This window comes from Magallana gigas, chromosome 7, assembly GCF_963853765.1.
Source record: "Magallana gigas chromosome 7, xbMagGiga1.1, whole genome shotgun sequence".
NCBI classification, from domain to species: Eukaryota; Metazoa; Mollusca; class Bivalvia; order Ostreida; family Ostreidae; genus Magallana; species Magallana gigas.
Window position 1 is genome coordinate 6,404,117 of NC_088859.1, and position 25,183 is coordinate 6,429,299.

Below are 25,183 nucleotides of genomic sequence, written 5' to 3' on the forward strand. Positions count from 1 at the left end.
GGGGGGGGGTAAGTGTATTTAATTAATTAAAATATATAGTTTTTTGATTTGATCTTTTATATCCTTCATTTATTACTCTCTCTCTCTCTCTCTCTCTCTCTCTCTCTCTCTCTCTCTCTCTCTCTCTCTCTCTCTCTCTCTCTCTCTCTGCGGGTGACAGTATATATCCGCCTTTGATCTGTAATCAGATAATCATATATCAATATGGTGGGAACCTGACTTCGATCAAATAAACTAATCAATATGAATATTCCAGCAACTGTCCAACCGTCTAGATACTTAGAACCTACATATACTTAACACTTGCTGAGTCTTGGCCCATTACCAACAAACGATTGGTATCTTTTTTTTCGTGCGGCGTGTGTGTGTGTGTGGGGGGGGGGGGGGGGGGTAAAGAGAATTTCAAATCATGTGATGCCCAGCCCCTAGCTTGCATTGTCTCGACATCTATTAAATATATTATTTTAAGACATCTTCTAAAATAATTTGAATCGAAAATGACAATGATCATATACAAATCAGCTTCAGAAATACCCCCGGCCCACTGAGGAATTTAAAATATTAATTAGAAATAAATTTGTTGCCACAAAATATTTTTTTTATTTAACTAATGTTCATAATGATGATATTTTGTCCCCCAATACCCACGGAAGCGTATTAGGGCCACAGCAGTATTTTTTTTTTATTTTTATAACAGATTATCAATTTGTTTTAACAAATTATCAATTTGTTATAGCAAATAATCAATTTGTTATAACAAATTATCAATTTGTTATACCAAATTACTAATCTTTTTTTAACAAATTGATAATTTGTTATATCAAATTGATTATTTCTTATAACAAATTAATAATTTGGTAAAACAAATTGATAATCTGTTATAACAATTTTTGGAAGTTACTAAAAAATTGGTATGAAAATTAAGATATTTATAGGAAATGAGTAGTCAAATTGAAGTTACCCCCCCCCCCACACGGATTAGGATTTTGAAGATTTTTGTAAAACTTTAAATTTCCCTTTTTTTGCTTGTCAAGATTTTTTGGATGGGTCTGGCCCCCCCACTTTCAAAAACGATGCTACGTGCCTATCTGTTTGTCGAAAAACGAACGAGTTATCTAATACCGGTTACACCATTCTCTTCCGAAACGCGGCAGAAATGAAACTGTAAAAAATTGGTAAGCTGGGTGAGTAAATTTATGTAAGTTTGCACTGAATATCACAAAATTTAAAAAAAGAAAGGTTGAATGGTCACTTGACGCCCCAATACCCATAATTTCCTCCATGCAATGTCCTTAAAATAAGACTTTGAATGGGGTAGGATTATAATTGTTGGCGGGTTTTGTCAGTTGAAACTTTGGACACGGTGAGGTAACATGAAATGAATTTTAGAATAGATGTATTACCATTTAAAAAAACAGTCTTCATTGGTTTTGTATATGATAATCCATGACAAATCACGTGACCAAAGAAATCGAAACAAGAGGTTGAAGAACTTTCGAATGATGTTCACGTGTTATTAACTGGGGTATAGTATGTACCATACTCTACTTAAACGGTTGCTTTTCGGAATTAAATTGACATTCATTTTAGTTTATGCTTTTAGTAAGTTTGCCATTTGATGTTCGGAAAGGTAAAAACTAGTTGTTTAATGTCTTCAAAACCTTTAAGACCTATAAAAATGTGTTGCTATATCTGAATTAATCAGTTTCACTTTCACATATATACAGGTATTTTCTAATACACAGTTTAATAAATCTTTTAAAATTACAATGTGTAAATGAAAGAAGATAGGCATGAAAAGAACACATATTGGGGTCCAAGATATATGACACTTAAGAATTGGAAGGACTATTTTTCAGAAAAACCAGGCCCCAGGATGATGAAGCAAACTTAGACTTGATTCAAAACACTTACAGAATTGAAATGATGTTAAAAGTGTCTTTATTAAACATTGTTGATTGCAATTTTCAATTGTCATTTTATGATAAACAATTATTTTATATAACTTAATGAAATTTTGACTTAAGTCTGAAATAGCTTCATGATCCTAAGGCCAGGATATATAAATTTGAGATATTTTGTGCAATAAAGGGTGTTTGCAGAAAGCTGAGGTAAAGAAATGGTTGAGGCCTGTTGGCTTAGAATATTTCTTTTTATTGCAGAATGGACAGTTTTAGGCTTGTATCTGATTTAAAACATTCACTCTTTAGTTTTAAGAATGGACATTATTAGGTATTGACTTTTTCCCCTTCCTGGGCTTAGAGTTTTGTATAAAAAATTAAAAAGAGGAATCTGATATCTCTTTTAAGTACTTACATGAACGAGTGGTCATGGACCACTTTATAGCTCACCGAGACAAAGTCAGGGGGAGCTTATATCCTCGGCATCGGCGTCTGGACCTAGTTAAAGCTTTTGGTGCGCCAGGTCCTGTATCTAACTTATAACTTGTCCCAATAATAGATCGTCCAATGAAATATCTTGTTCGTCAATTTTGTTCGACTGTGGCTTCAAACTAAAATCTTTGCCTGATAACACTCAATTTGATATGTCTGTATCAATTTGTTGCTGAATCATATAATAAAATAATTGCTGTTTTTGAGGTCAATACGATGCCTCAGGCTTGATGAATACTATACTTCTTGGGTAGCTAAATCATCGTATTGACCTAAAAAACAGCAATAATTGTATATTATTCAAACTTGCATGGGTGACTTAACTATGTAAATGAATTATAGAGGTACTCGGAGTGATCTTGATTATCATGATGCTTAGGCAGGTGTAGAATTTTGGAACAACTCAAATTATGATAGGGTCTTGGAGCTGGTTATGAAGTGAAGTAAATTTTGTTCATACCTAGTCAGACTTAAACAGAAAATATATTCTATTTAATGTATATGCCCCCTGAGGGTCCTTGATTGGTAAATGATTAAATATAACTATGGATAAACAGAGCTTGATTTCAATTATCTTGATGCTGGAGCAGGTGAAAGTTTTTCGAGTAGTTAAATACAGGTTTGATTGTTGAAATTTTTTTTCTCCAACTTTTAGGGTACTTTCAACTTTGGTTTTGAAACATAAGGCTAGCCCCAGATACAGGGCCCGATCTCCATCATCAAGAATGCTAAAAAACCTTGTCCACTCAGACTTGCTTGATTGATGTAATTGTTGATATACGATATATTATAATGATTCCTATTTCTATTGTATTGAATTATATGATAATATATGATATTTTATCATATGATATGATATTGTATGGTATAATATGGTCTTGTATTATATGATTATTGTATCATATTAAAAAAATATTGTATCATATAACCTTGTTTGATGTGATATGGTATTGTATCATACAATATTATATCTTATGATGTTGTACCATGTGATTTGATACAGTAACTGTGTTGTATCATGATACAATATCATGTGATACAACATATATGTTAAATTAATAAAAACAAAACTGTATCATATTATATGATACATAATTATTATACCATGTAGTACAATATCATACCATTTGATACCTTATCAAATAATAATATGAAATGAAATCATAATATATGATATATCATATTTTATATCATATAACATGTCACATATCAAAATACAATATCATATGATACAATACTATATCATGATATGATACTGTATCATATGATATTGTATCTTTAATATAAGTTGTAGCATTTGATATTGTGTTTAACAAATTTGGATTTTATAATATTATCATATGATATTGTGTCAAACCATGCTACAATATCTTATTTCTTCATGTAAGAGATCAATAGCTATGATTTATTACATACATGTGTTATGATCAAGATGGTCTTATTATAAAGGTGATGCCACGTCTCAATGAGCTTTGTAATCTGTGATTACTATATTTAGATTAATGATAAGCTTGTTACATTAATAAAAGAAATGAATGTGAATTCACTATCCAATCAATCATCATTGAGTTCATTAAACCTTGACTTTACAGTTAATCTCAAAATGGAGGACACCTTACTGGACCAATTGAAGCCCATTTTCCCGAACTTGACAGAGGAAGTGATACTAATCAGCATCCGACACCCCAGTAACAACACTGACCCTTTGTCCCCACAGTCGGTGTTTATGAGCTGTATCGATGATCTCCTTCAGCTCCGCACATTCTCTTTGGCCTCGGCGGAGCCCCAGAAAAAACAAACACTGTCTTCAGATGGCAAGTCAATGAATAATTTGTCAAGATATTCATTATTTATTTTTTTTACAATTTGATTTTAGGTGAACTTCAAGGTAGCTAAGATTTTCTTGTAAAACCCAGTGTTTTTCTTATAAGTAAAGTTATCAGATTTATTTTCATAGCAGTCCCTTTGATTAGTATTTTTCATTACCTTTAACTACTACATACAGTGATAAGGATTATAAAGAGTTGTATTTTGAGTGATATGAAACCACTGGATTTTAAAAAACAATTATGGTATATAATTGCAGATGATGATTATCTTTTGAGAGCTGCAGAGAAAGTTGAGAAAGAGTTAGGTTCCTCGACTGAGTCTAAACAGAAGGCCACTGATACTAAGAACCAGCCAAAACAGTTAACAAATACCAAGGCATCGGACACAAGTTTGAAACAACTTCCATCAACCAGTGCTCAGCCAAAACAGTTAACAAACACCAAGGAAGCAGACACACGGTTAAAACAACCTCCGTCAAATAGTGCCGTTTGTAACAGTGGTAATCCGAGTAGCTTATTGTATCAGACTGCGAAGAAAGATGTGATAGACTCTGAGGACAGCTCCTCCAATGATTCTCTGCCTGATCCATGTTTAGGTACAAAGAAACCTCAGACAGACCCTAGTATCACTGCAAAGAATTCTAAACCAGGGTTCACCTCATCAGCTAGTGCTCACATCCACAATCCAAGCAGTCAAGCATGGTCGTCATCCCCATTGCCGTTGCATAAACGGAAATGGAAAATCCCAACTGGTTCTCATTCTGCTGGGGTTTCAAGAAAGGATATTGAAGGTCAGAGAACTAGATTCCATTCAGAGCCATCGGAACCGGTTTTTTCATTGAACAAAGCGGTGAACATTAAAGGAAGTCTAATAAAACCAGCCACCTTTTCCCCAACTAAATCCACTGATGGAGCTGTAATGAGTGGGCTCAAGAAGGGAACCTTAATCAAACCAGCAGTCTTCTCAGGAACTCCTAACAAAAGCAATAACTCAGTGTCAACAGACACCAAGATACCAACAAAACATTTTGTACAGGGAGATAATCAAAATTTGCTGAATGATGGTAAGGGCTTTATGGGATTTTGTCACATGTTTAACCTGAATTTATATAGCCAAAAGCTTAAGAATAAAGGTTTATTGGTGGTTATAGTGATTTTAGTTTTTTTAAAAAAATTGAGGAAGTAAAAGTAATTTTCAGATTATATACACATAGTAAGAATTGTCTTATATGAGGAATGATCATTATACATATCTTTTTACTTTCTTTTCTTTTAAGAGAAAAACAAACAACCGAAAAGTTTTACAACGAACAGCATAATAAAACCTGCACATTTCTTACCCAAACCTGCACCAAACTGCTCTGTGAACAGTCCTACTAGTAGTACAACTAACAAATGTTCGGTGGATTTACCCAGTGATAGCCAAGCAAATAGTCCCTCCTCCAGTACTTCAAAATGTATTTCATCTGGAGATACCAATGCAAATTACAAAATCACACCAATTAGTGTTTCAAAGGTATTAAATAAAGATGAGGGTGCAGATTTTCCAAGCACCAGTAAAATTCTGGAGACTAACCGACCCGCTGGTCTGGAAAATTGGAGGTATGTGTGTGTTCAAAAAGATAATGGACTTCTGGATGATGAGCAGATTTACAGGAATGAAATCTTGTCCAAGTCTGGAGAGGTAATGGGGAAAATCCAGGATGAGAGAAGGAAGTCTTTAGTCGGAATGAATATACCGAAAATTAATGTCAAAGAACTTACTCCAGGGACAAGCACTAAAACAGTCTTGAATGATTCGGTCAAGGCATCCACTGCTCAGGCCAAATCCATTCATGCTTCTGTGGAACTGGAGAAGACTTCAGTTGTTGGAGCTAGCTCAAAACCTGACAACAAAGTTCCAGAGAATGCAGCCACACCAGGGACCAGTTCAAACTCTATTATCACATTATCCACTCAGGGCGCTAGATCGAAAGTCTCAACTCTCAGCAATCCCAAGAAAATGTCGAAAATAAATGCAGATAAGGGGAAAAATAAAAGGTATAAAAGATATCGGTGGAATATTACAATTCTGAAAAAGTTTGATTTATACTGTATTTCTGTACCTGGTATTTAGTTGCATTTATAAGTCAGTATCACTTAAATCACAGTCCTTAGGTTTATTACAAAAATCTTTTTATTTATTTTTTAGCTTTTCTGATCACTTTTTGCCCACAACCATCTGTCCTTCTGTTTGTCTGTCTGTACACTTTTGAGCTCACCTTAGCCATAGGCTCAAGTGAATGGACACCCCTTCATTAAAGAGGAGATAATTTAATTTTTTTGTAAAGAACTATATATGATATTAATCAAATTTGGCCCCCATAATTCGCTGTTTTTAAAATGATTCAGGTACATTAATTTGTTGTGCTATTTTATAAAAGAGTTGACATAAAGTATGTTTTTCACCTATTTATTTGGTTTATATACACTCACTGGCAGTATATGACGTCAGAAGTGAGGCTATTTTTATAATTCAATCAAATCAGTCAAAAATGGACATTTTTCTCATCTTTTTTCGAATGGGAAATATAGGGCGACTCTTCAAACAAGAACGAACTTTTGCCACTTATAAGTATTGAAGAGATACATCTTTGGTGAAAATATTTTGTTTGTTCAAGCAGTCGCTCAATGATTCCTTAAAGAAAAACTGCTTAAAAACAAGCCGTTTTATGCTAAAAATGAGAAAATGGTGGGAAAAGGTAAACTTTATGATGTCATATTTTTAAATTGTGGGCACCAAAATCAAAATGAAAATTATGAAAAAACTTCAAATGTACATTTGTACAAATAAGCAAAGAAATACAGTAAAATGACAATGTTCATTTAATGGGGGCCATTTTAGGCTCAAACCATATATAGTCCTTTGTATTTAAAAAAAAAAAATCTTATAAACCTTTTGGCTAGAAAATCTTTAACTTGTGTTGAAGCATCATCAGGTAGTATAGATTTAAGTTAGTTTGTTCAAATCATGATCCCTGGGAGAGCATGGTGCCATAATGGGGGTGAATTTTTTCATAGGAATATATAGAGAAAAATCTTTTAAAATCCTCCTTTAAATAACCATTTGCCTAGAAAGGCTTAATTTTAGTGAAAGAAACCTCAGTGTATATTCAAGTTTGTCAAAATCATTATCTTAAGGGGCAGGATTGAGCCACATTGGGGGATCAAAGTTTAAATAGGAAGAAGTTTTTTTTTTTGAACAATTGATGTATAAGATCTTTTTGAGAACTGCAATGATCACTATGTGTTATGACCATAAAATTATCCTGTTACAAAAGGATCTCAATGCTTAGCATAAGAATATGAATATCGCTTTGTACACATATCTATTCTACTACATTGTCCAGATATTTGATTTATGACTTCATAAACGGCTATTGTTGCTCAGATGAGCAGTGTGGCTCATGAGCCTCTCGTTATATTTACAGAGAAGATGGAGTTTACAATGATTCTGCTGATAAAGATGATGACGATCTACCCAAATTTGACTTCCTTAAAACAGCTAGAAAACAGACAGATGTTTCAAAAGTGCAGTCTTTAAATGTAAAGAGAACATTGGTGACCAACAATATGGCAGGTCGAAGCAGGTCAAAAAATAATTCAGGTGAAACGGTGAAGGGGAGGCAAAGAGTAAGGACGAAGGATGAGGACCTAATTATTGTAGGCCAGAAGACTGACAGATCACCTGATGTGATTGACATGACTGGCAGCTCTCAGTCCTCGGTTGGCTCCCAGGACGAGAGTGTTATCAATGTGGAGGTCCTGCCAGATGTGGTGGACATTACTGAGGAACCTGTGGATGTGGTGCCGGATGTTTTTGAGATCAATCCAACCAACGGAAAGGTAGAACCTAAGAAAGCGATTCATCTGGACCATGAACCAGTTAAAGTTGCTAAACCTGTGAACCAGATTAGGGAGAAAATGCCAGTGTCTGAGACTATATCTCTGCAGAACAGGAATACAGCTCCACAAGCAACACGACCTACAACGCAGGTCCAGCAACCTCCACCAGCGACAAACGCTGCAGTCCCCAGGAAGCCGATTCCTGCAACAAACCAGCCACCCCTTCCCAGCATGGAGAAGGGTCCGGAGGAGAAGCTAAGTGACATGGTCAATGAGGTGGTAAGTCAAAAGTTAGAAATATTAAAAAAGACAAAATACATGGTTCAACACTAACTTTTCTATGCATTATACTAGTGCATGTTTACTTTAACTAGTCCGCAGGCAATTTCATTCGTCCAAGATTTGACATATATCAAAGTCAATAAGATTTTTACTGTTAGACTGTATTGACTATTTGTATTTAAAATTTTTGTTTTCAGCTGATGATGTTCCCTGATGTGGATCCATTGTATGTTAAGAACCTGCTGCTGAGGTACATAGGACCAGAGGCTCTGAACAATGTGTGTAACCTACTGCTGGAGTATGCTGACTACCCCCGGGTCCAGAGGGGCGCCACCTCTACAGTGTCTGTAGAACCGCCACCGAAAAAGGTCGGGTGCTTTACCTGTAAATACATTTTAGACAGCTCTCTAATCGGTATATAGTGTCCTACTAACAAGGAACAACAAAGTGTGACCAAATAAAAACCAACTAATATTATGAAGTCCTTTGTTTACAGAAAAGTTACAAGAACTTTTATGAAGATTTCTCTGAGCCAGTGACAGATTTTTTTTATAAGAATAACTGTGAGCTATTGTTGCAGTCCGAGTTTAAAATGGTAAGCCATTACAATAATTCAAGTCCATTATACATTTCCATAAAAAAGTATGTGTACACTAAAACAGTTTTGCCTCTGATATGTTTGTAATGAGTTTGATTTCTCAATGAAATAAAAAAAAAATCAAATAAAAACTGATAGGTTAAAAAATTAAGTTTTATACAGAGTTCATGAAATCTTTTTTCCACTGTCAGTCATTTGGACTGACAACCATCAGGAGTTTGTCAGTCCAGACTGATTTCTGTCAGTCCAAACATTTTCAATAGAAAGATGAAAAAACTACATGTACATGTATATTTGCCTTCTTATTTCTCTCATTTTTACCTTAATTATTCTGATTTCTCCTAACTTTCACATTCTGGCCCCTGATAACATTCTTATTTATCACTTCATTTATTATTTTTATTTCCTTCCCTCTGTCATTATCAACTTTCTTCTTGTTCTCTCTTTCTCATTCTCTTTCTGCACATCTCATATGTAACTAGGGCTCGGTTGTCAGATAGCGGAGTTCTTATTATTTCCCGAACAAAATTATAAATGATTACATTGGGATTTTTGTGTGTGTTTTTCTGTGTATTGCAATAAAAACATTCACTGAAAACCCTGTTTCGGTGTATGCAATGTACATTGAAAAAACGAACCGAGACAACACTCGCCATCTTTGATTTATATAGGGCCCTCAGTTCACGCTATGTTTTAAACAAGTTCTCCAATTTTCCCCATGATTTCTGACGAAATCTAGGTTGGAAAATGATTGAAAGACTTATTCCTTTTGTCTGACTACATCTGTTAGCTGCATTATAAACGCACCGTTTCAATATGTACGAAATACTCGCCAAACTTATCGAAAGCAACGGAAGTAATAATTACTGAGGTGTTCCGAAAATGTATGATAAGTCTAGAGAGAGCGAAAAAAATGCGGAAAAACTCCTCTAGATTTATCCTATGCGTTCGGATCTCCTCAGTGATTACACAGAAGCTAGAGTTTTCATCATATTTCTGTTGCTTTTGTACGAAAGTTAGTTACGAAAATTAGTTATATTTTCGCAAGTTACTCTGTCCATATCTACCGGTCATTTGGACTGACAGGCAACCTCAAGTAATCGGTCCTTGGTTATTTTTATCGGTCTTGCCGACAGGACCGAAAGATTTCAAGAACTCTGTTTATAGATGAAAGTGGGTGATACTTTTCCCATGAAATGCTGTTTTCTTCATATATCATGGTACATATATATTATTCATGTAACTGTAGATCTCAGTTAAGGACATTAGGGTTTTGGCATCACACTTCAACTGGCATTATGCTCCCATGCACAAAGCTTTGTCTCTGATTGTCAAAAAAGGAATGGAGGATAAAGATGGTAGGTCTCCACATCAAATATCCACTGTTATTTTAGTACTAAATGATGTATTAAATGATGTGTACAGTGCTGATAGATACCTTTAATTTTCACATCCAAAAAATTTGTTGTAGATAAAGGGAAGTTATCCCTGTCCCAGGCTGTCATTGTCTGCGAGATCCCTGTTGGTAAGGCACTTTGTATGTTTTTTGGTCTATTCACATGAAAAGTTGATTTCAAAAAGACATCATGGAAGTGTGAAAGATAAAAGATCAAGAATTTTATATTCATTTTATATGTGTTTATCTTTCATGTTTCATTTGTATTAAAATGTTGTATAGTGACAGTATCTGCAAGAGAGCTAATTGTACCATTGTTGATTGCAGAACCAGAATATTATGCAATCCTTCCAACATTTATAGCGTGTATTAAACATGTTGGGTTTTTTAAAAAACTGTAGGTTCTGAGATGAAGTCGATAAAAGCCACCTGTCTGAAATGTCCGCGGGCTGTGAAGTGTTCCCTCAGTGGTCTCCCTCCGGAACTTTCAGAGGAGTATGAGTTTGTCAAAGAAAAAATCCTTGAGGAAGCAAAGGTTTGTCATTCACCATGGCTCATTCTGTTTAATGGTTATAAACATTTACATACACTTATAGTGGAGCACATGGCTCAGTATTCATAGTTGTTAGGCCAGTAACCCAATGGTCACTGGTTCAAGCCCCGCTGTGGTCGCTTGATGTGTTGAGCCCTTAGACAAGGGACTTTATCTACATTGTCTCATCTGAAATTGGGTACTCGTTTATACTTGAAGTTGATCTGCCATGGACTAGTGTTCCATCCAGGGGGAGTCGATGACTCATTCACTACAGAAACCAGGAAGATGCACTGTCCCTATGCGTCTTCATGGCTAACGTGGGTTATGTATTTTTTCTGCAATGTTGCCACCTTCATATCTGGAATGAATCACAAAAGAAAGCATTTTATTGTTTAAATATTTACTAACAAACGTGTAGTACCCACATCTTTACCCCCTTGTGAGGGGATGTAGCACCACTGAAGGCGTTTATGAGGGTGTGTTTGTGTGTGAATGTAAGTGTCACTCTCTCACCTCAGGGATTTTTATATACCAGTAACAGTCATTTCTCTTTTTGGACTTTTAATTGTCAGCCATGATAAGGGTCCTCTTGTTTTGTTTTACTCAGGACGAGGACATGAAGATCGCCCAGCAGATGAACGAGTGTGAGTATGCTGAGCTGGGTCAGCTGATCGAGTGTGGCTGCTGCTTCTGTGAAGTGGCATTCGACAACATGGTGCAGTGTTACGAGGGGCATCTCTTCTGTGAAGACTGTCTCAAGAACTACGCCAACGAGTCAGTGTTTGGCCATGGAAAGGTTTGTGTTGATGTGTGGAATGAATTGATTTGTACATCATAAGATAGTTGGATATAACTACCAAACAGTTTTTGCATAGTGGTTTTAAATCCAAGTTACTTTAGGAATAGGGGCAGTGAATATTCCGATTATTGTGTTTTTCTTAGCTTGTACAGGTACCTGTATTTCAAAGCTTCCATATCTGTATTTCAGACTTCTTTGCTCTGTATGTCAGATGGCTGTGATGCATCCTTTCCCAAAAGTAAGTTCATTTAAGCGATAGAACGAATCTACAACAGAATTAAACAGAAGGAATATTGGAAGGATAGACCATCGTACTTTGATGACTGATACAAGGATTATTTTTTCTGTGATAGGTCAATTAGACAAAGCCCTCCCTGCTAACATTTTGGACAAGTACAATGACCGTGTTCAGGAGGAGAGCATCAACTTGGCTGCTCTAGACGACCTTGTGAGGTACATCTCGGCTGAATTGAACTTGAATTTGATTACTGTAAATTTATTAAACACAAGGAATTAATGTCCATGTAAAATCGCGAGAGGCACATCACCTGGATTTTTAAAATCTCATTTTTATTTTTCTGACAGATGTAAACTAAAGAACCTATGATAAGAATCTGGTGTTTGGGATTTCATATTCTTGTGATTTGATGCAAAACGGTAAAATTGCGGAATGAAGTACTCACAAAAAATAGGGAATCTACAGTACATCACAAAAGCAAACAATCATGAAAAATTGACATGTGTATGCAGTCCAGTGATGCCATGTCCCATTATATTCTAAAGTCTCATTATGATGAAGTTTTTTTGTTTTACCTGTTTGATGGTCTAGTAGGTACTAGTAGTACCTGTTGAATTGCTACAGTATGATATTTCTTTACAGGTGCCCCCACTGTGATTTTGCTGCGTTGCTGGATCCCAGTGTGAAAGTTTTTTCTTGTCAAAATACGTCCTGTATGAAGGTACAGACTTGTCCAATATTTACAGTCAAAATGCTGCATTGTCATTTCAATTTGAATTGAAATGAATTGCAGGTTGTTAGAGGTAAACAAATTGTACTAAAGGATTGAATAACTCTTGTTAAATGGAAACCTGTTTTATTTCTAGGAGACTTGTCGGCATTGTAAAGAAGATTGGAAGGAACACTTTGGGAAGAGATGTGACGAAGTTGAGAAGAAGGACGAAGTCAGTCTGAGGATTAAGTTGTAAGGCTGTGTTTTATATTGTGTTCAATGATTATTGATCATTTCATAGAGCAAATAGGTTTATGTGTTTAATATAAAAACAAGTGAAAAAAGGAATGGATATGCTCAATTGTTTTGGAAGCAGACTACAGTAAAACACAGTTATAGTGAACACGCTCATAATGAATTGATGCTTACAGTGAAGTGATTTTCATTCCCATAACTTAATTACATGTATTAAACTTGAAGGATATAACGAATTACACTTATAGCGAAGGAAAATCTCTGTCACTGGCACTTTATTATAAGTGTGTTTTACTGTATGTACATGTAGAATATCTTTATTTTTTTTCAGTGAGGAGAAGATGGCCATGGCAAAGATTCGAATTTGTCACCGATGTAAAGCAAAGTTCATGAAGGAGGAGGGCTGTAACAAGATGACCTGTAAATGTGGGGCAACCATGTGTTATGTCTGTCGTAAACCAAACGTAAGTCTGTCACGTAATACAAGCACAATGTGTTACTTGTGTCATGAACCTATTATATTTTTCCGTTACATAAACATGGCACAATATGTTACAATTGTTGTAAACTTAATGTAAGTCTGTTTCATAAATTTAGCACAGTGTGTTACCGGTTCGTTCATTGTAATCCTGAAGTTATTATTTTACTTAAACCTAGAACGATGTGTTACTTATAAACCGAATGTAACTCCGTCATTTAAACCATGCCCAGTGTGTTATTTGTGTCGTAAACCTAATTTGAGTCTGATGTAGATATAGTTCAACATGTTACTTGTGTTCTATTCCTAAAGTACAGGTAATCCTGTAACCTAAAGATAACACAGTAAGTTACTTGTGTCGTAAACCTTAATTAATTTTGTTACATGAGCCTAGCACAATGTGTTACGTTTGCTGTAAGTCGAACAATAATATGTACTTGTGGACTGGAGAAGAGATTAGAGAAGCAGGGGACTTTCTCATTAATTGATACAGTTAATAGATTATGTGTTAGATGTCATCTTTTGTTTTCCAATGGTGCCTTATGTTACTACTCTGAATCTGAAATTTTCTACAATGTTCATTTCAAGTATCAAAGGTGAAAACTTTACAGTTAACACGTACAGCTTACTCCACTTATATTGAAATTGCTTATTTTGAAATTCCGCTTATTTTGAAATACCGGTAGAAATAAATCCCCAGTTTTTGCCTCTCATTTTCTTTGCACTGATTTAACTGATAAAATGAAATCGGCTATTTTGAAATATTGCTTATATTGAAGCCACTGATCAGTCCCCATAAGTGATAATTAGTTGTTTTATAACGGTTATATTGAAGCACTCCCTCGTGGCTGTCGTCATGGTTGATGACAGTAATCATGCCTGATTGATGTTGAGAACTGATAAGACTTAGTTCTCATCATGTGTGTTTTTAGCTCACCAGGGCCAAAGGCTCAAGTGAGCTTTTCTGATCACAATTTGTCCGTTGTCTGTCGTTGTCGGCGTTGTCGTCGTCGTTGTAACCTTTTTACATTTTCATCTTCTTCTCAAGAACCACTGGGCAGATTTCAACCAAATTTGGCACAAAGCACCACTAGGTGAAGGGAATTCAAGTGTGTTCAAATGAAGGGCCACACCCTCTTTAAAGGGGAGATAATTGAAAATTATTGAAAATTTGTTGGTACATGTATTTTTCAAAAATCCCCTTCTCAAAAATTATTAGGTCTGAAAAGCTTAAACTTGTGTGGAGGCATCCTCAGGTAGTGTAGATTCAAGTTTGTTCAAATCATGGTCCCCGGGGGTAGGGAGGGGCCACAAAAGGGGGATCAAGTTTTACATAGGAATATATAGAGAAAATCTTTAAAAATCTTCTTCTCATAAACTATTAGGCAAGAAAAGCTCAAATTAAAATGGAAGCATCCTCAGGTAGTGTAGATTCAAGTTTGTTCAAATCATGGTCCCCGGGGGAAGGGAGGGGCCACAATTGGGGGATCAAGTTTTACATAGGAATGTATAGAGAAAATCTTTAAAAATCTTCTTCTCAAAAACTATTAGGCCAGAAAAGCTCAAATTAAAATGGAAGCATTCTCAGGTAGTGTAGATTCAATAGTCCAGGGGTAGGGTGAGGCCACAATGGGGGATGAATTTTTACATAGGAATATATAGAGAAAATCTTAAAAAATCTTCTTTTTAAAGACTATTTGGCCAGAAAAGCTTAAACTCTTGGGTAGTGTTAATTCAAGTTTGCAAAATCAAAGTCCCTAGTGGTAGGGCGGGGCTGTGATGGCGGTTTGAATTTTTAAATAGGAATATATAGAGAAAATCTTTAAAAATATTCTGGGAAAGTTTTCGGTCCTAAACTCAGTACTTAGTGTGAAAGCACAGGTTATGCAGATTTAAGTTTGATGAAACCATGATTCCATAACGAAAAGTGGTGCCATGAAGCGGGGGGGGGGGGGGGGGGGGGGGGGGGGGGGTATAGGAATAGAGAAAAATCTTCTTACAGGTACAACAACAAAAGGGGCTTGGTATTTACCAAAAAAAAGAGGTGGATAAAAATTGACAGATTTTTTTTTTTTTTTAGCAAGATCTGCTGTACTTAGTTGTCAAGATATTTTGATACTGTAATGCTAATTTGATCAGAATTAAGGCAATTGTTGCTCAGGTGAGCGATGTGGCCCTGGGCCTCTTGTTATACTTCTTTTAAAAAGTAAAATTTATTCACTGTTGAATTTTTTGCTTCTACATATATGGATGTATTGAGGCTAGATGTAATATGGAAACCCCACGGAAAAGAAAAACCTTATCTTCGGACACTAAATACGAACTAGTTATGGCTATTGATAAAAGAACAAAGCCTAAATTCAAAATGGCTAATGAATTTGAGATTATCGCAGTACACTTACGGTGATATACAAGCAGTGTACAGCAGTATTTGAAGCGCGTTTGAGTCTGGTGATTTTTCTCCAAAACGTAAAAGAATCCGATCGGAGATTATGATGAGGTTTAAGATAGTAGCAAAATGAAACTTACAGATATGATTTTAACCAAACTTTCAAGGACTAATATCCATGTAATCTGTTTACTATTTTAGATAAATGATGACCAAATAATTTGTTCGGGTTTGGTTTTCTATGCTTACATCGGGATTGAACTTTCAAAAATGGCGGCTTCACATAAGTCAATTTTGCTTATATTGAAATACGGATATATTGAAATAATTTGCACGATCCCCTGAATTTCAATATATCCTGAGTAGGCTGTAGGTATTATTTAGACACTATACATCAGTCACTTCTTTGAAATAAAGTGTAAGTTGGTCAGTTTACCATAGCAGATACTATCCCGTCTTTTGTCCAATGTAAACAACCCAAGTAAAAATTAGGACCCTGTGGATGTATTCTCGTTTCAGATTGACTATAAGCACTTTTGTCAACATTTGAGAGAACCCAAGAAACCCTGTAACAAGTGCACCGATTGTTTCCTGTGGAGTAAAGCAGAGGTGAGTTCCATCAGCCTAACTCTACAGTACAGCAAGTAAAATAAGTCATTTGTCTGCCTCAAATTTTACTGGTGAGAAAAATTGAAATTGTTGTGGCATGGTTTCCAATGAAGGGACTAAAGTGTATAGCATTACCCTTCAGCATCAGTCCATCTTTCTTTCTATCAAAACTGTTAAATCATGTAAACACAATCACTTCCCCCCATGTCTTTGTCCTTCTCCTATAGATTAACATACATCTGGTTATATTCATGATGATCTACACATAATTTATGCCTTCTTTAGTATCACATTTACATAGCAAAAAATACAATGCTTAAAAAAAATTATCCACTAATAAATTAAAACTTTTTAAATTGTAAAAAATGACTGACACAAATTAAATCATTAAGCAAATTTTGTGGCACACAAAAAACCCAGGTGTATTACCGGTAGTTATTGTTTACCTTTAAGATTGTAAATGGAAAGAGAAAAGTGGAAATTGTTCTTTGTAATTTTTTGGGGGTTTTTAGATGTCACCTGCAATTTGATATGCCATTATCAATATTAAGAACAGGGAACATTTATATTTGTTATTTTTCTCAATAAATTGCATGCATTCAGCAGATAACATTGGATGTTGAAAATTTTCAAAATTTCAAATTGTGTTACCTTTCTTTCCATTGTCCTAATTATATTTAGCTTTTTTCTATTGAGTGTCTCTCTTTTGATGGCTTACCCTCTTATGCAAAATTTTTAACTTGGTCTCTAAGAGGTTTTGTGTTATTATGACAAGTTTATAGTTTAATTCCTTGATTAAAGTCAAATTTAAGTGATTACCGGGTAAATTAAGATAAGGACCATTCACTGTGTTCAAGGTCAGTAAATATTTACTTGCAAGTGTAGCGGTTTTAGACATCAATAATTCTGATGGGATTTTTTTTCTTCTGTTTTCTGTTTTGAATTTGAAATTGAATGTTACAATGGTGAGACCTTGACCTTTGAAGTTTGTGAGTTCAGGTTGTATTGAACAAAAACATTAATAAACTTGTTCAGTCAGTGGGTAATTGGATTTGTGGGCTACTATTCATATCAAATAAACATGTGCTGACATCTGAAGAACCCCGACTAACCATCATAATGTACTATATTAACTGTGGTTTATGATAACAAAAGTACTACTATATAATTATTGCCGATTTATGTTCTCAACAGGAGGATGACGAGAGGGCAATAGCAGAGATCCGCAAGGAATGTGAAGCACTCAGAGTAGAAAAAGGTGATGAGTTCACTATCCAATTTATTATAATAATATAATTTTCCTATCATTCAAACTGGGGGTACTATAGAGTTTATCGCTATCTTTCTCTATGTCAAGTCTGCCCTTAATTGGTTAGGGCAATTTTTTGAGTAATGGTTTTTAAAAATTGACTTAGAAGCTTTCTGTGTAGCTTCACATAAATGAGAAACTACATATTATTTGACTTGTCAGTTAGTGGCAAATGTCAAAATTGAACATGGGTAAATTTAATATTTTCAACCAAATCATTTGGCCTTGTGTCATCTTTATACTCCATAATTCTGCAAAAGCAGTCAGGAAAAGACACTAACTTTTAAATCCTTATGCTCTTAATTCGAGCAGGTGCCCAGAAACTCTGCCTTGTCCACATTGGTAGCCCAAAACTAGGAGTAAGAAGTCTTGTTTATTAAACTATGCTCTATTTGTGTGTCTCCCCCCCCCCCCCCCCCCCCCCCAGTACTTGAACAAGGAAAAATGAGAAACCATGCTTAAGTGCGCTTGTTGCTATATGACACATGATCAGGATAATCATACACCAAATATATTTAGTCTATCTGTATTTCATTATACCCCCCGAAAACGAAGTTTGGGGGGGTATATAGGAATCACCTTGTTCGTCTGTCCGTTCGTCTGTCGGTGCAATTGTGTCCGTTCCATATCTTACTTATGGAGAAACATTGGAAGTTCTTACTTCATACAAAGATTGCTTATGACCTAAGGATGTGTCATGACCTTAACCCAAGGTCATTCGGGCAAGGTCAAGGTCACTGGCAGAAAAAATACAAAATTCTTGTCCGGTCCATATCTTTCTTATGGAGAATTATTGGAAGTTCTTACTTCACACAAAGATTGCTTATGACCTAAGGGTGTGTCATGACCTTGACCCAAGGTCATTTGGGCAAGGTCAAGGTCACTGGCAGAAAAAATACAAAATTTGTGTCCAGTCCTTATCTTTCTTATGGAGAATTATTGGAAGTTCTTACTTCACAAAAAGATTGGTTATGACCTAAGGATGTGTCATGACCTTGACCCAAGGTCATTCGGGCAAGGTCAAGGTCTGGCAGAAAAAGTGCAAAATATTGTGTCCGGTCCATATCTTTCTTATGGAGAAAGATTGGAAGTTCTTAATTCACACAAAGATTGTTTATGACCTAAGGGTGTGTCATGACCTTGATCCAAGGTCATTTGGGCAAGGTCAAGGTTGTTTGGAAAAAAAAGTGCAAAATTCAAGTCCAGTCATTATCTTTCTTATGGAGAAGCATTGAATATTCTAACTTCACACAAATATTGCTTAGGACCAAAGGGTGTGTCATGACCTTGACCGAAGGTCATTTGGGCAAGGACAAGGTCACTGGCAGAAAAAGTGCAAAATTCGTGTCCGGTCTTTATCTTTATTATGGAGAAGCATTGAATGTTCCTACTTCACACAAAAATTGCTTATGACTAACAGTTTTTAAAAAATAGAGCAGTTGTTATTTATGAAAATGGACGGTGAAATAGATTCATCCAATATTTTCTCTAATTGGAAAAATACACGCATTATGATTGTTAGCTCACCTGAGCCAAAGGCTCAAGTGAGCTTTTCTGATCACAATTTGTCCGTTGTCTGTCGTTGTCTTAGTCGGCGTTGTCGTCGTCGTTGTAAACTTTTCACATTTTCATCTTCTTCTCAAGAACCACTTGGCAGATTTCAACCAAATTTGGCACAAAGCACCACTAGGTGAAGGGGATTCAAGTTTATTCAAATGAAGGGCCACGCCCTCTTTAAAGGGGAGATAATTGAGAATTATTGAAAATTTGTTGGTATTTTTAAAAAATCTTCTTCTCAAAAACTATTAGGCCTGAAAAGCTTACTTGTGTGGAGGCATCCTCAGGTAGTGTAGATTCAAGTTTGTTCAAATCATGGTCCCCGGGGGTAGGGAGGGGCCACAAGAGGGGGATCAAATTTTACATAAGAATATATAGAGAAAATCTTTAAAAATCTTCACCTCAAAAACTATCAGGCCAGAAAAGCTCAAATTAAAATGGGAGCATCCTCAGATAGTGTAGATTCAAGTTTGTTCAAATCATGGTCCCCGGGGGTAGGGTGGGGCCACAGTTTGGGGATCAAGTTTTACATAGGAATATATAGAGAAAATCTTTAAAAATCTTCTTCTCAAAAACTATTAGGCCAGGAAAGCTCAAATTAAAATGGAAGCATCCTCAGGTAGAGTAGATTTAATTTTGTTCAAATCATGGATCCTGTGGGTAGTGTGGGGCCACAATTGGGGGATCAAGTTTTACATTGGAATATATAGAGAAAATCTTTTAAAATTTTCTTCTCAAAAACTATTAGGCCAGGCAGGGATGGGGTAATTGAAAAAAGTATTTGTAATTGAGTGTAATTAATTACATTTTTCAAAGTAATTGAAAGTAATTTGTAATTGAGTCTGTCTTCAATTACAAGTAATTGAATGTATTTAAATACATTCCAAAAATATTGTGTATTTTCAATTACTTTTCAATTACATCTCAATTACTTTTTTTCCAAGTTTAAAATATAAAAAGATGTCTTATAATGATAAATAGATTGTATACATGTTTGGCATGGACTTTTATTTATACAATAATTAAATGTCCCATAATGTTTAATATGTTTTTACAGCATAACACACTGCCCAGGGCAATAGGTAAAGATCTAATTTTGTGGAGGTGTGAACTCTAATACCCAAGAACCCCCATTGATTTTAGACTTAAGGGAGTCAATATATCTCATTTTTGTGGCAATTATTATTGATACATGTATGCTGTACTACCAAAAGTTGTACTTTCTGAATAAACATAGTTTTAATATGTGAATAAAAATTAATTCACTATAGAGAAAATATTATTCAGAACCAAAAATGAACTCAATGGTACTTAATGAATTTAATTTAAAAAAAAAAAATTCTAGAAATTTTCAAGAAATCTGATCTGAACTGAACTATACATGTACAACCTTTAAAAACATAACCATACATAAAGCTCTGTATATCTTAATGCTGTTAATATATGTATATGTTCTCAAGATTTAAAAAAATAAAACTAATAAAGTATTTGAAATGTAATTAATTACATTTATCAAAGTAATTGAGAGTAATTAATTACATTTTAAAAAATCAATGTAATTGTAATTGCAAGTAATTGATAAAATTGTCAATGTATTTGAAAGTAATTAATTACTTTTCAAAGTAATTGACCCCAACTCTGAGGCCAGGAAAGCCCAAATTAAAATGGAAGCATCCTCAGGTAGTGTATATTCAAGTTTGTTCAAATCATGGTCCCTGGCGGTAGGGCGGGGCTATAATGGTTGATAAATTTTTATATAAAGAGAAAATCTTTTATTAGGCCAGGAAAGCCCAAATTTGAAGGGAAACACCCCCAGATCGTATAGATTCAAGATTGTTTAAATAATAGTCCAGGAGTAGGGTGAGGCCACAATGGAGGATGAATTTTTACATAGGAATATTTAGAGAAAATCTTTAAAAATCTTCTTCTCAAAAACTATTAGGCCAGAAAAGCTTAAACTTGTGAAGAGGCATCCTTGGGTAGTGTAAATTCAAGTTTGCAAAATCACAGTCCCTAGTGGTAGGGTGGGGTCATGATGGCGGTTTGAATTTTTACATAGGAATATATAGAGAAAATCTTTAAAAATATTATGGGAAAGTTTTCGGTCCTAAACTCAGTACTTGTGAAAGCAACGGTTATGCAGATTTAAGTTTGATGAAACCATGATTCCGTAGAGAAAAGTGGGGCCACGAAATGGGGGGGGGGGGGTATAGAAATAGAGAAAAAATCTTCTTACAGGTACAACAACAAAAGGGGCTTGGTATTTACCAAACAAAAAAAAAGAGGTGGATAAAAATTGGCAGATTTTCAAATTTTTTTTTAGCAAGATCTGCTGTACTTAGTTGTCAGGATATTTTGATACTGTAATGCTAATTTGATCAGAATTAAGGCAATTGTTGCTCAGGTGAGCGATGTGGCCCCTGGGCCTCTTGTTATCTTAGCGGGGGGTAGCAATTGTGAGCTTGCTCACAGTACCTCTACTTTTAAAGTTAATCTGATAATTGATCTCTATTCATATTTTTTTTCAAGGTTATTCATTAGAAAAATTCATTGGAGCACCAGAGGAACCCCCAAGTAAGAAAATGAAGGTAAAGTGAGAATTTCTGAGAAACAGAGAGCAATTGAGGACCTTCAGTGACAATGGTGAGGACACTTTTATTTGACAGAAAATAAAGTGAGGACTTGTGATAGAAGAAGATAGAGGACCAAGTTCACATTTACAGATCAAAAGGAAAATACAATTTTGACTAAAGAATCAGATTTGTAAACAATAAAAAATGAAGAAGGGAGGATATATTTGAAGTTTAGAAATCAATTGCGAGGACACCTGCATAATAAATTTTTAGAGGTTACATATGTGACATCAATTGATGACAACTATAACAAATCTTGAGGATACATTTGTAACATCAATTGAAGATACATGTAACAAATTTATTGAGGAGACATTTGTGACATCAATTGAGGGTACATGTAACAAATTTATTAAGGAGACATTTGTGACATCAATTGAGGATACATGTAACAAATTTATTAAGGAGACATTTGTGACATCAATTGAGGACACATATGTTACAGATAAATTAAGGAGACATTTGTGGCATTGATTGAGGATACATGTGACAATCACATCAGTTGAGGACACATATGTAACAATTTGTGTGAGGAGACATTTATGACTTTCATTACAGACACATCTGTGACTTTAAAATCAAGGACACATATTTACGGTAGAAACAAAAGTTGTTTGTGACAGAGGGTGAACAGAACACACTGGATACAAGAAGGTAAAAAGAAGACACTTGTTACAGAGGAGAGGTTTCATCCATTATATTTGTAACAGTTCACACAGACAGCAACTGAAAGCAGACACTAAATACTCATAATACATCATTGTTATGTCACTTTTGGAAGATGGAATTGATGACATATTGATGTAAAATCATAATATGGCACTTCTGAGCACAATTCAATGACAGATTTCTCATTTTTCTATGGAGGAGGCTATATCAAAATTATGTGGAGTTCTGTCACTAAATGGCATGAAAAGACAGTATATATTTTTGGTTAAAGGATGATGTGAGGTTTTGTTACAAAGATTTTGAAAAAATTTCTGTGTAGCAAAAATTCTTAACATTTCGAAGTCAAAATCATACAAGGTTTAGAGGAAAATATTTTTTCACTAGGGTATCAATAGGGTCTTAAAATTTAATTACCTGTAAAACTGAGAGATACATATGCATGTACAGAAAAAGCTACTTTAAGGACAACAGACCTAATTCACTTTGTATAGATAGATATATCACGCACTTAAAAGAAGTGATTATTAAAACATTAAATTCTCAATATTGCGTCACAAACACAGAAACTCAATGAAAAATTGTTATGACCTGATATATATCTGTTCTATGTCATCCATGCATACTTTATTTAGTGCAAGTAGTGGCTGATCTTGTTATAATTTAACATCCTTAAATATGCTTTTCAACATTACATGCACAACTTTCTTAATGGGATGTCAAAGTTGTGTTGTGAGTTTTATATTTGCTCAAGTTTTTTATAACCATCTACATAGATTAGTTAACAAAGTTTGAGCAAGTGACAAAATAGTTTACATTCCGATCCGCTTCAATACTCAAATTGAATATAGAGTAAAACCATCCCTGTGCTCAAGCTTTGAGGTATTTAATCATTAAAAAAAAACCTTTAGCACATTCTAAAAGTTGTTTTTGTTTCATAAATCAACCTTGAAATGATACACATAATAATTTTCTTGGAGTTTGCGCAATACTTTTTATGAATTTTAAAAACGAAGGAAAAATACTGACTCTTTCGCACTTTGGCATGTGCCCCTGTAAAATCAAAGTTGATGACTTGGAAATTTTTTAAATGATTTTAATTCAAAATCATCATGTAAGTACATATATGATATTTCAATTTGGATAGAAAATCTGTTGCAGAATTTTTTAAACACTATTTTTCCCTCTAACAAGGATGCTTTTCCCCATTATGTTTAATTGAAAAAGAGCAGTAACACAGCCAATTTTTGAAATGGTCTCGACAAATAAATCTAATTTAATTTTTAAATTATGTTTCGATTGATTTTTATATATCTTTAGTAACTATAACTCATATAACATTTTCATGAAAATCACTATTGTAGAAGTGAATTGGGTTCGTCGTCCTTAAATGAAATTGAACGTATTTCTTTTGAATGAAATAAAATTCTAGTTTTTAAAAAAAAATCTTGATAGAGACCTTGAAGAAGTGAATTCTGGTTCTTTTTGAAATTAAAATTATTAACAAAACAAGATGGCTCATTTGCCCTTTGTCATTATCATGCCTTTTATTTTTATTATTGGTTCACTTCAGAATTGGTTTGATGTATCAGTTTCATATTGTTATTGAATACGATATTTCTTAGTGTGATCCATCTACTCTCTGACACACTTCTAGGACATACATGTCTTATATCCCTCGGAGCAAAGCTGCCATAAAATTCTTGTGTGCTGATTTATTATTTTTTCTAGTCATGTTACAGTGTTTGAATGATTGCTTTGTGGGTATGTTTTTTGCTTGTGCAGAATTTTTCCTTGTCAAGCTGCTAACTCACATGGAGGATTTCTCAGTTACTGCATGTGGTGTTTCTGATAATAAAACTACAGGAGAAGACAAGATTGCCTTTATTTCCAAAAAAACGTTTATTAAGACCACAAGATTATATGAAAAATCAATGCATCTTCCTTTGGAACTACATGTACATGTATATCCAAGGCTTGTATGTTGAGTTTTATCATGTTGACTGACAATTAATTGGCATTTTGAAAACTGACATATTAAAACACATGAAAAAATACATGAAATATATACATAAAATTTGATAGATCTTTACTGGCACAGCGACCAGATCTCGCTGAGTACCATTTATTGCCAGTGCAATGTTACATCATTTTTGGTATATAACTTTATGTGTTGATTAAATGTTGTAACAAAGCACTGGCAAGAAACTACTCGGCGAGAACTGGTGGCACGCCAGTAGCTTAGATATTGGGGCTGTTAAAACTTTACACTTTGTTTTTGTTGTTTACCTGTAGGTAGATACCTTTATGTTAAATGATGCAAGGGAATCAGTTTGATTTTCATAGTTCCATCTTAGTAAGAATTGCTTTTACAAAGAATATATATTTCTTTCATAAAGTTGTGTTCATGAGAGAGAGAGAAAGGGGGTGACAGAGAGAGAAAGAGAGACAGATAGAGAGACCAAAAGAGGGGGAGAGAGAGATACTACATGGAGTTAGCAAGACCGTTCCACATTTTATCTGTCTCTAGTACCAGACGTCTGTTTACCAGACCTCTTTGTAAACTTTACCTTTAACAATTAAGTTGTCAGCAATAAATGTTATGTCTTTTGTTTCTGAA

General features: G+C 34.7%; 1 protein-coding gene and 1 long non-coding RNA gene across 6 annotated transcripts; one reads left to right on the plus strand and one right to left on the minus strand.

The window, feature by feature from the left end:
* The first annotated feature begins 1,084 nt into the window (after positions 1-1,084).
* Positions 1,085-25,183, plus strand: LOC105332476 (uncharacterized). Of its 5 annotated transcripts, none has more exons than XM_011435097.4 (19): positions 1,085-1,184; positions 3,986-4,207; positions 4,480-5,286; positions 5,500-6,262; positions 7,693-8,386; positions 8,587-8,757; positions 8,886-8,984; positions 10,237-10,345; positions 10,459-10,512; positions 10,785-10,918; positions 11,526-11,714; positions 11,907-11,955; positions 12,071-12,170; positions 12,598-12,676; positions 12,822-12,919; positions 13,254-13,386; positions 16,309-16,398; positions 17,593-17,656; positions 21,794-25,183. In XM_011435097.4, exons 2-19 carry the CDS (start codon positions 3,997-3,999, stop codon positions 21,859-21,861), a joined length of 3,912 nt encoding a protein of 1,303 aa, XP_011433399.3. In that variant the 5' UTR covers positions 1,085-1,184; positions 3,986-3,996; the 3' UTR covers positions 21,862-25,183. The 5 variants fall into 5 exon arrangements, with proteins under 5 accessions (XP_011433399.3, XP_011433400.3, XP_011433401.3 ...); XM_011435098.4 differs by having other exon boundaries at positions 1,085-1,175; XM_011435099.4 differs by lacking the exon at positions 1,085-1,184 and adding an exon at positions 1,325-1,530.
* On the minus strand, positions 10,818-12,003 carry LOC136269853 (uncharacterized). The gene is made up of 2 exons (XR_010707426.1): positions 11,874-12,003; positions 10,818-11,276 (listed from the first exon to the last, which is right to left on the minus strand). It is a non-coding gene; the product is annotated as an uncharacterized lncRNA (long non-coding RNA).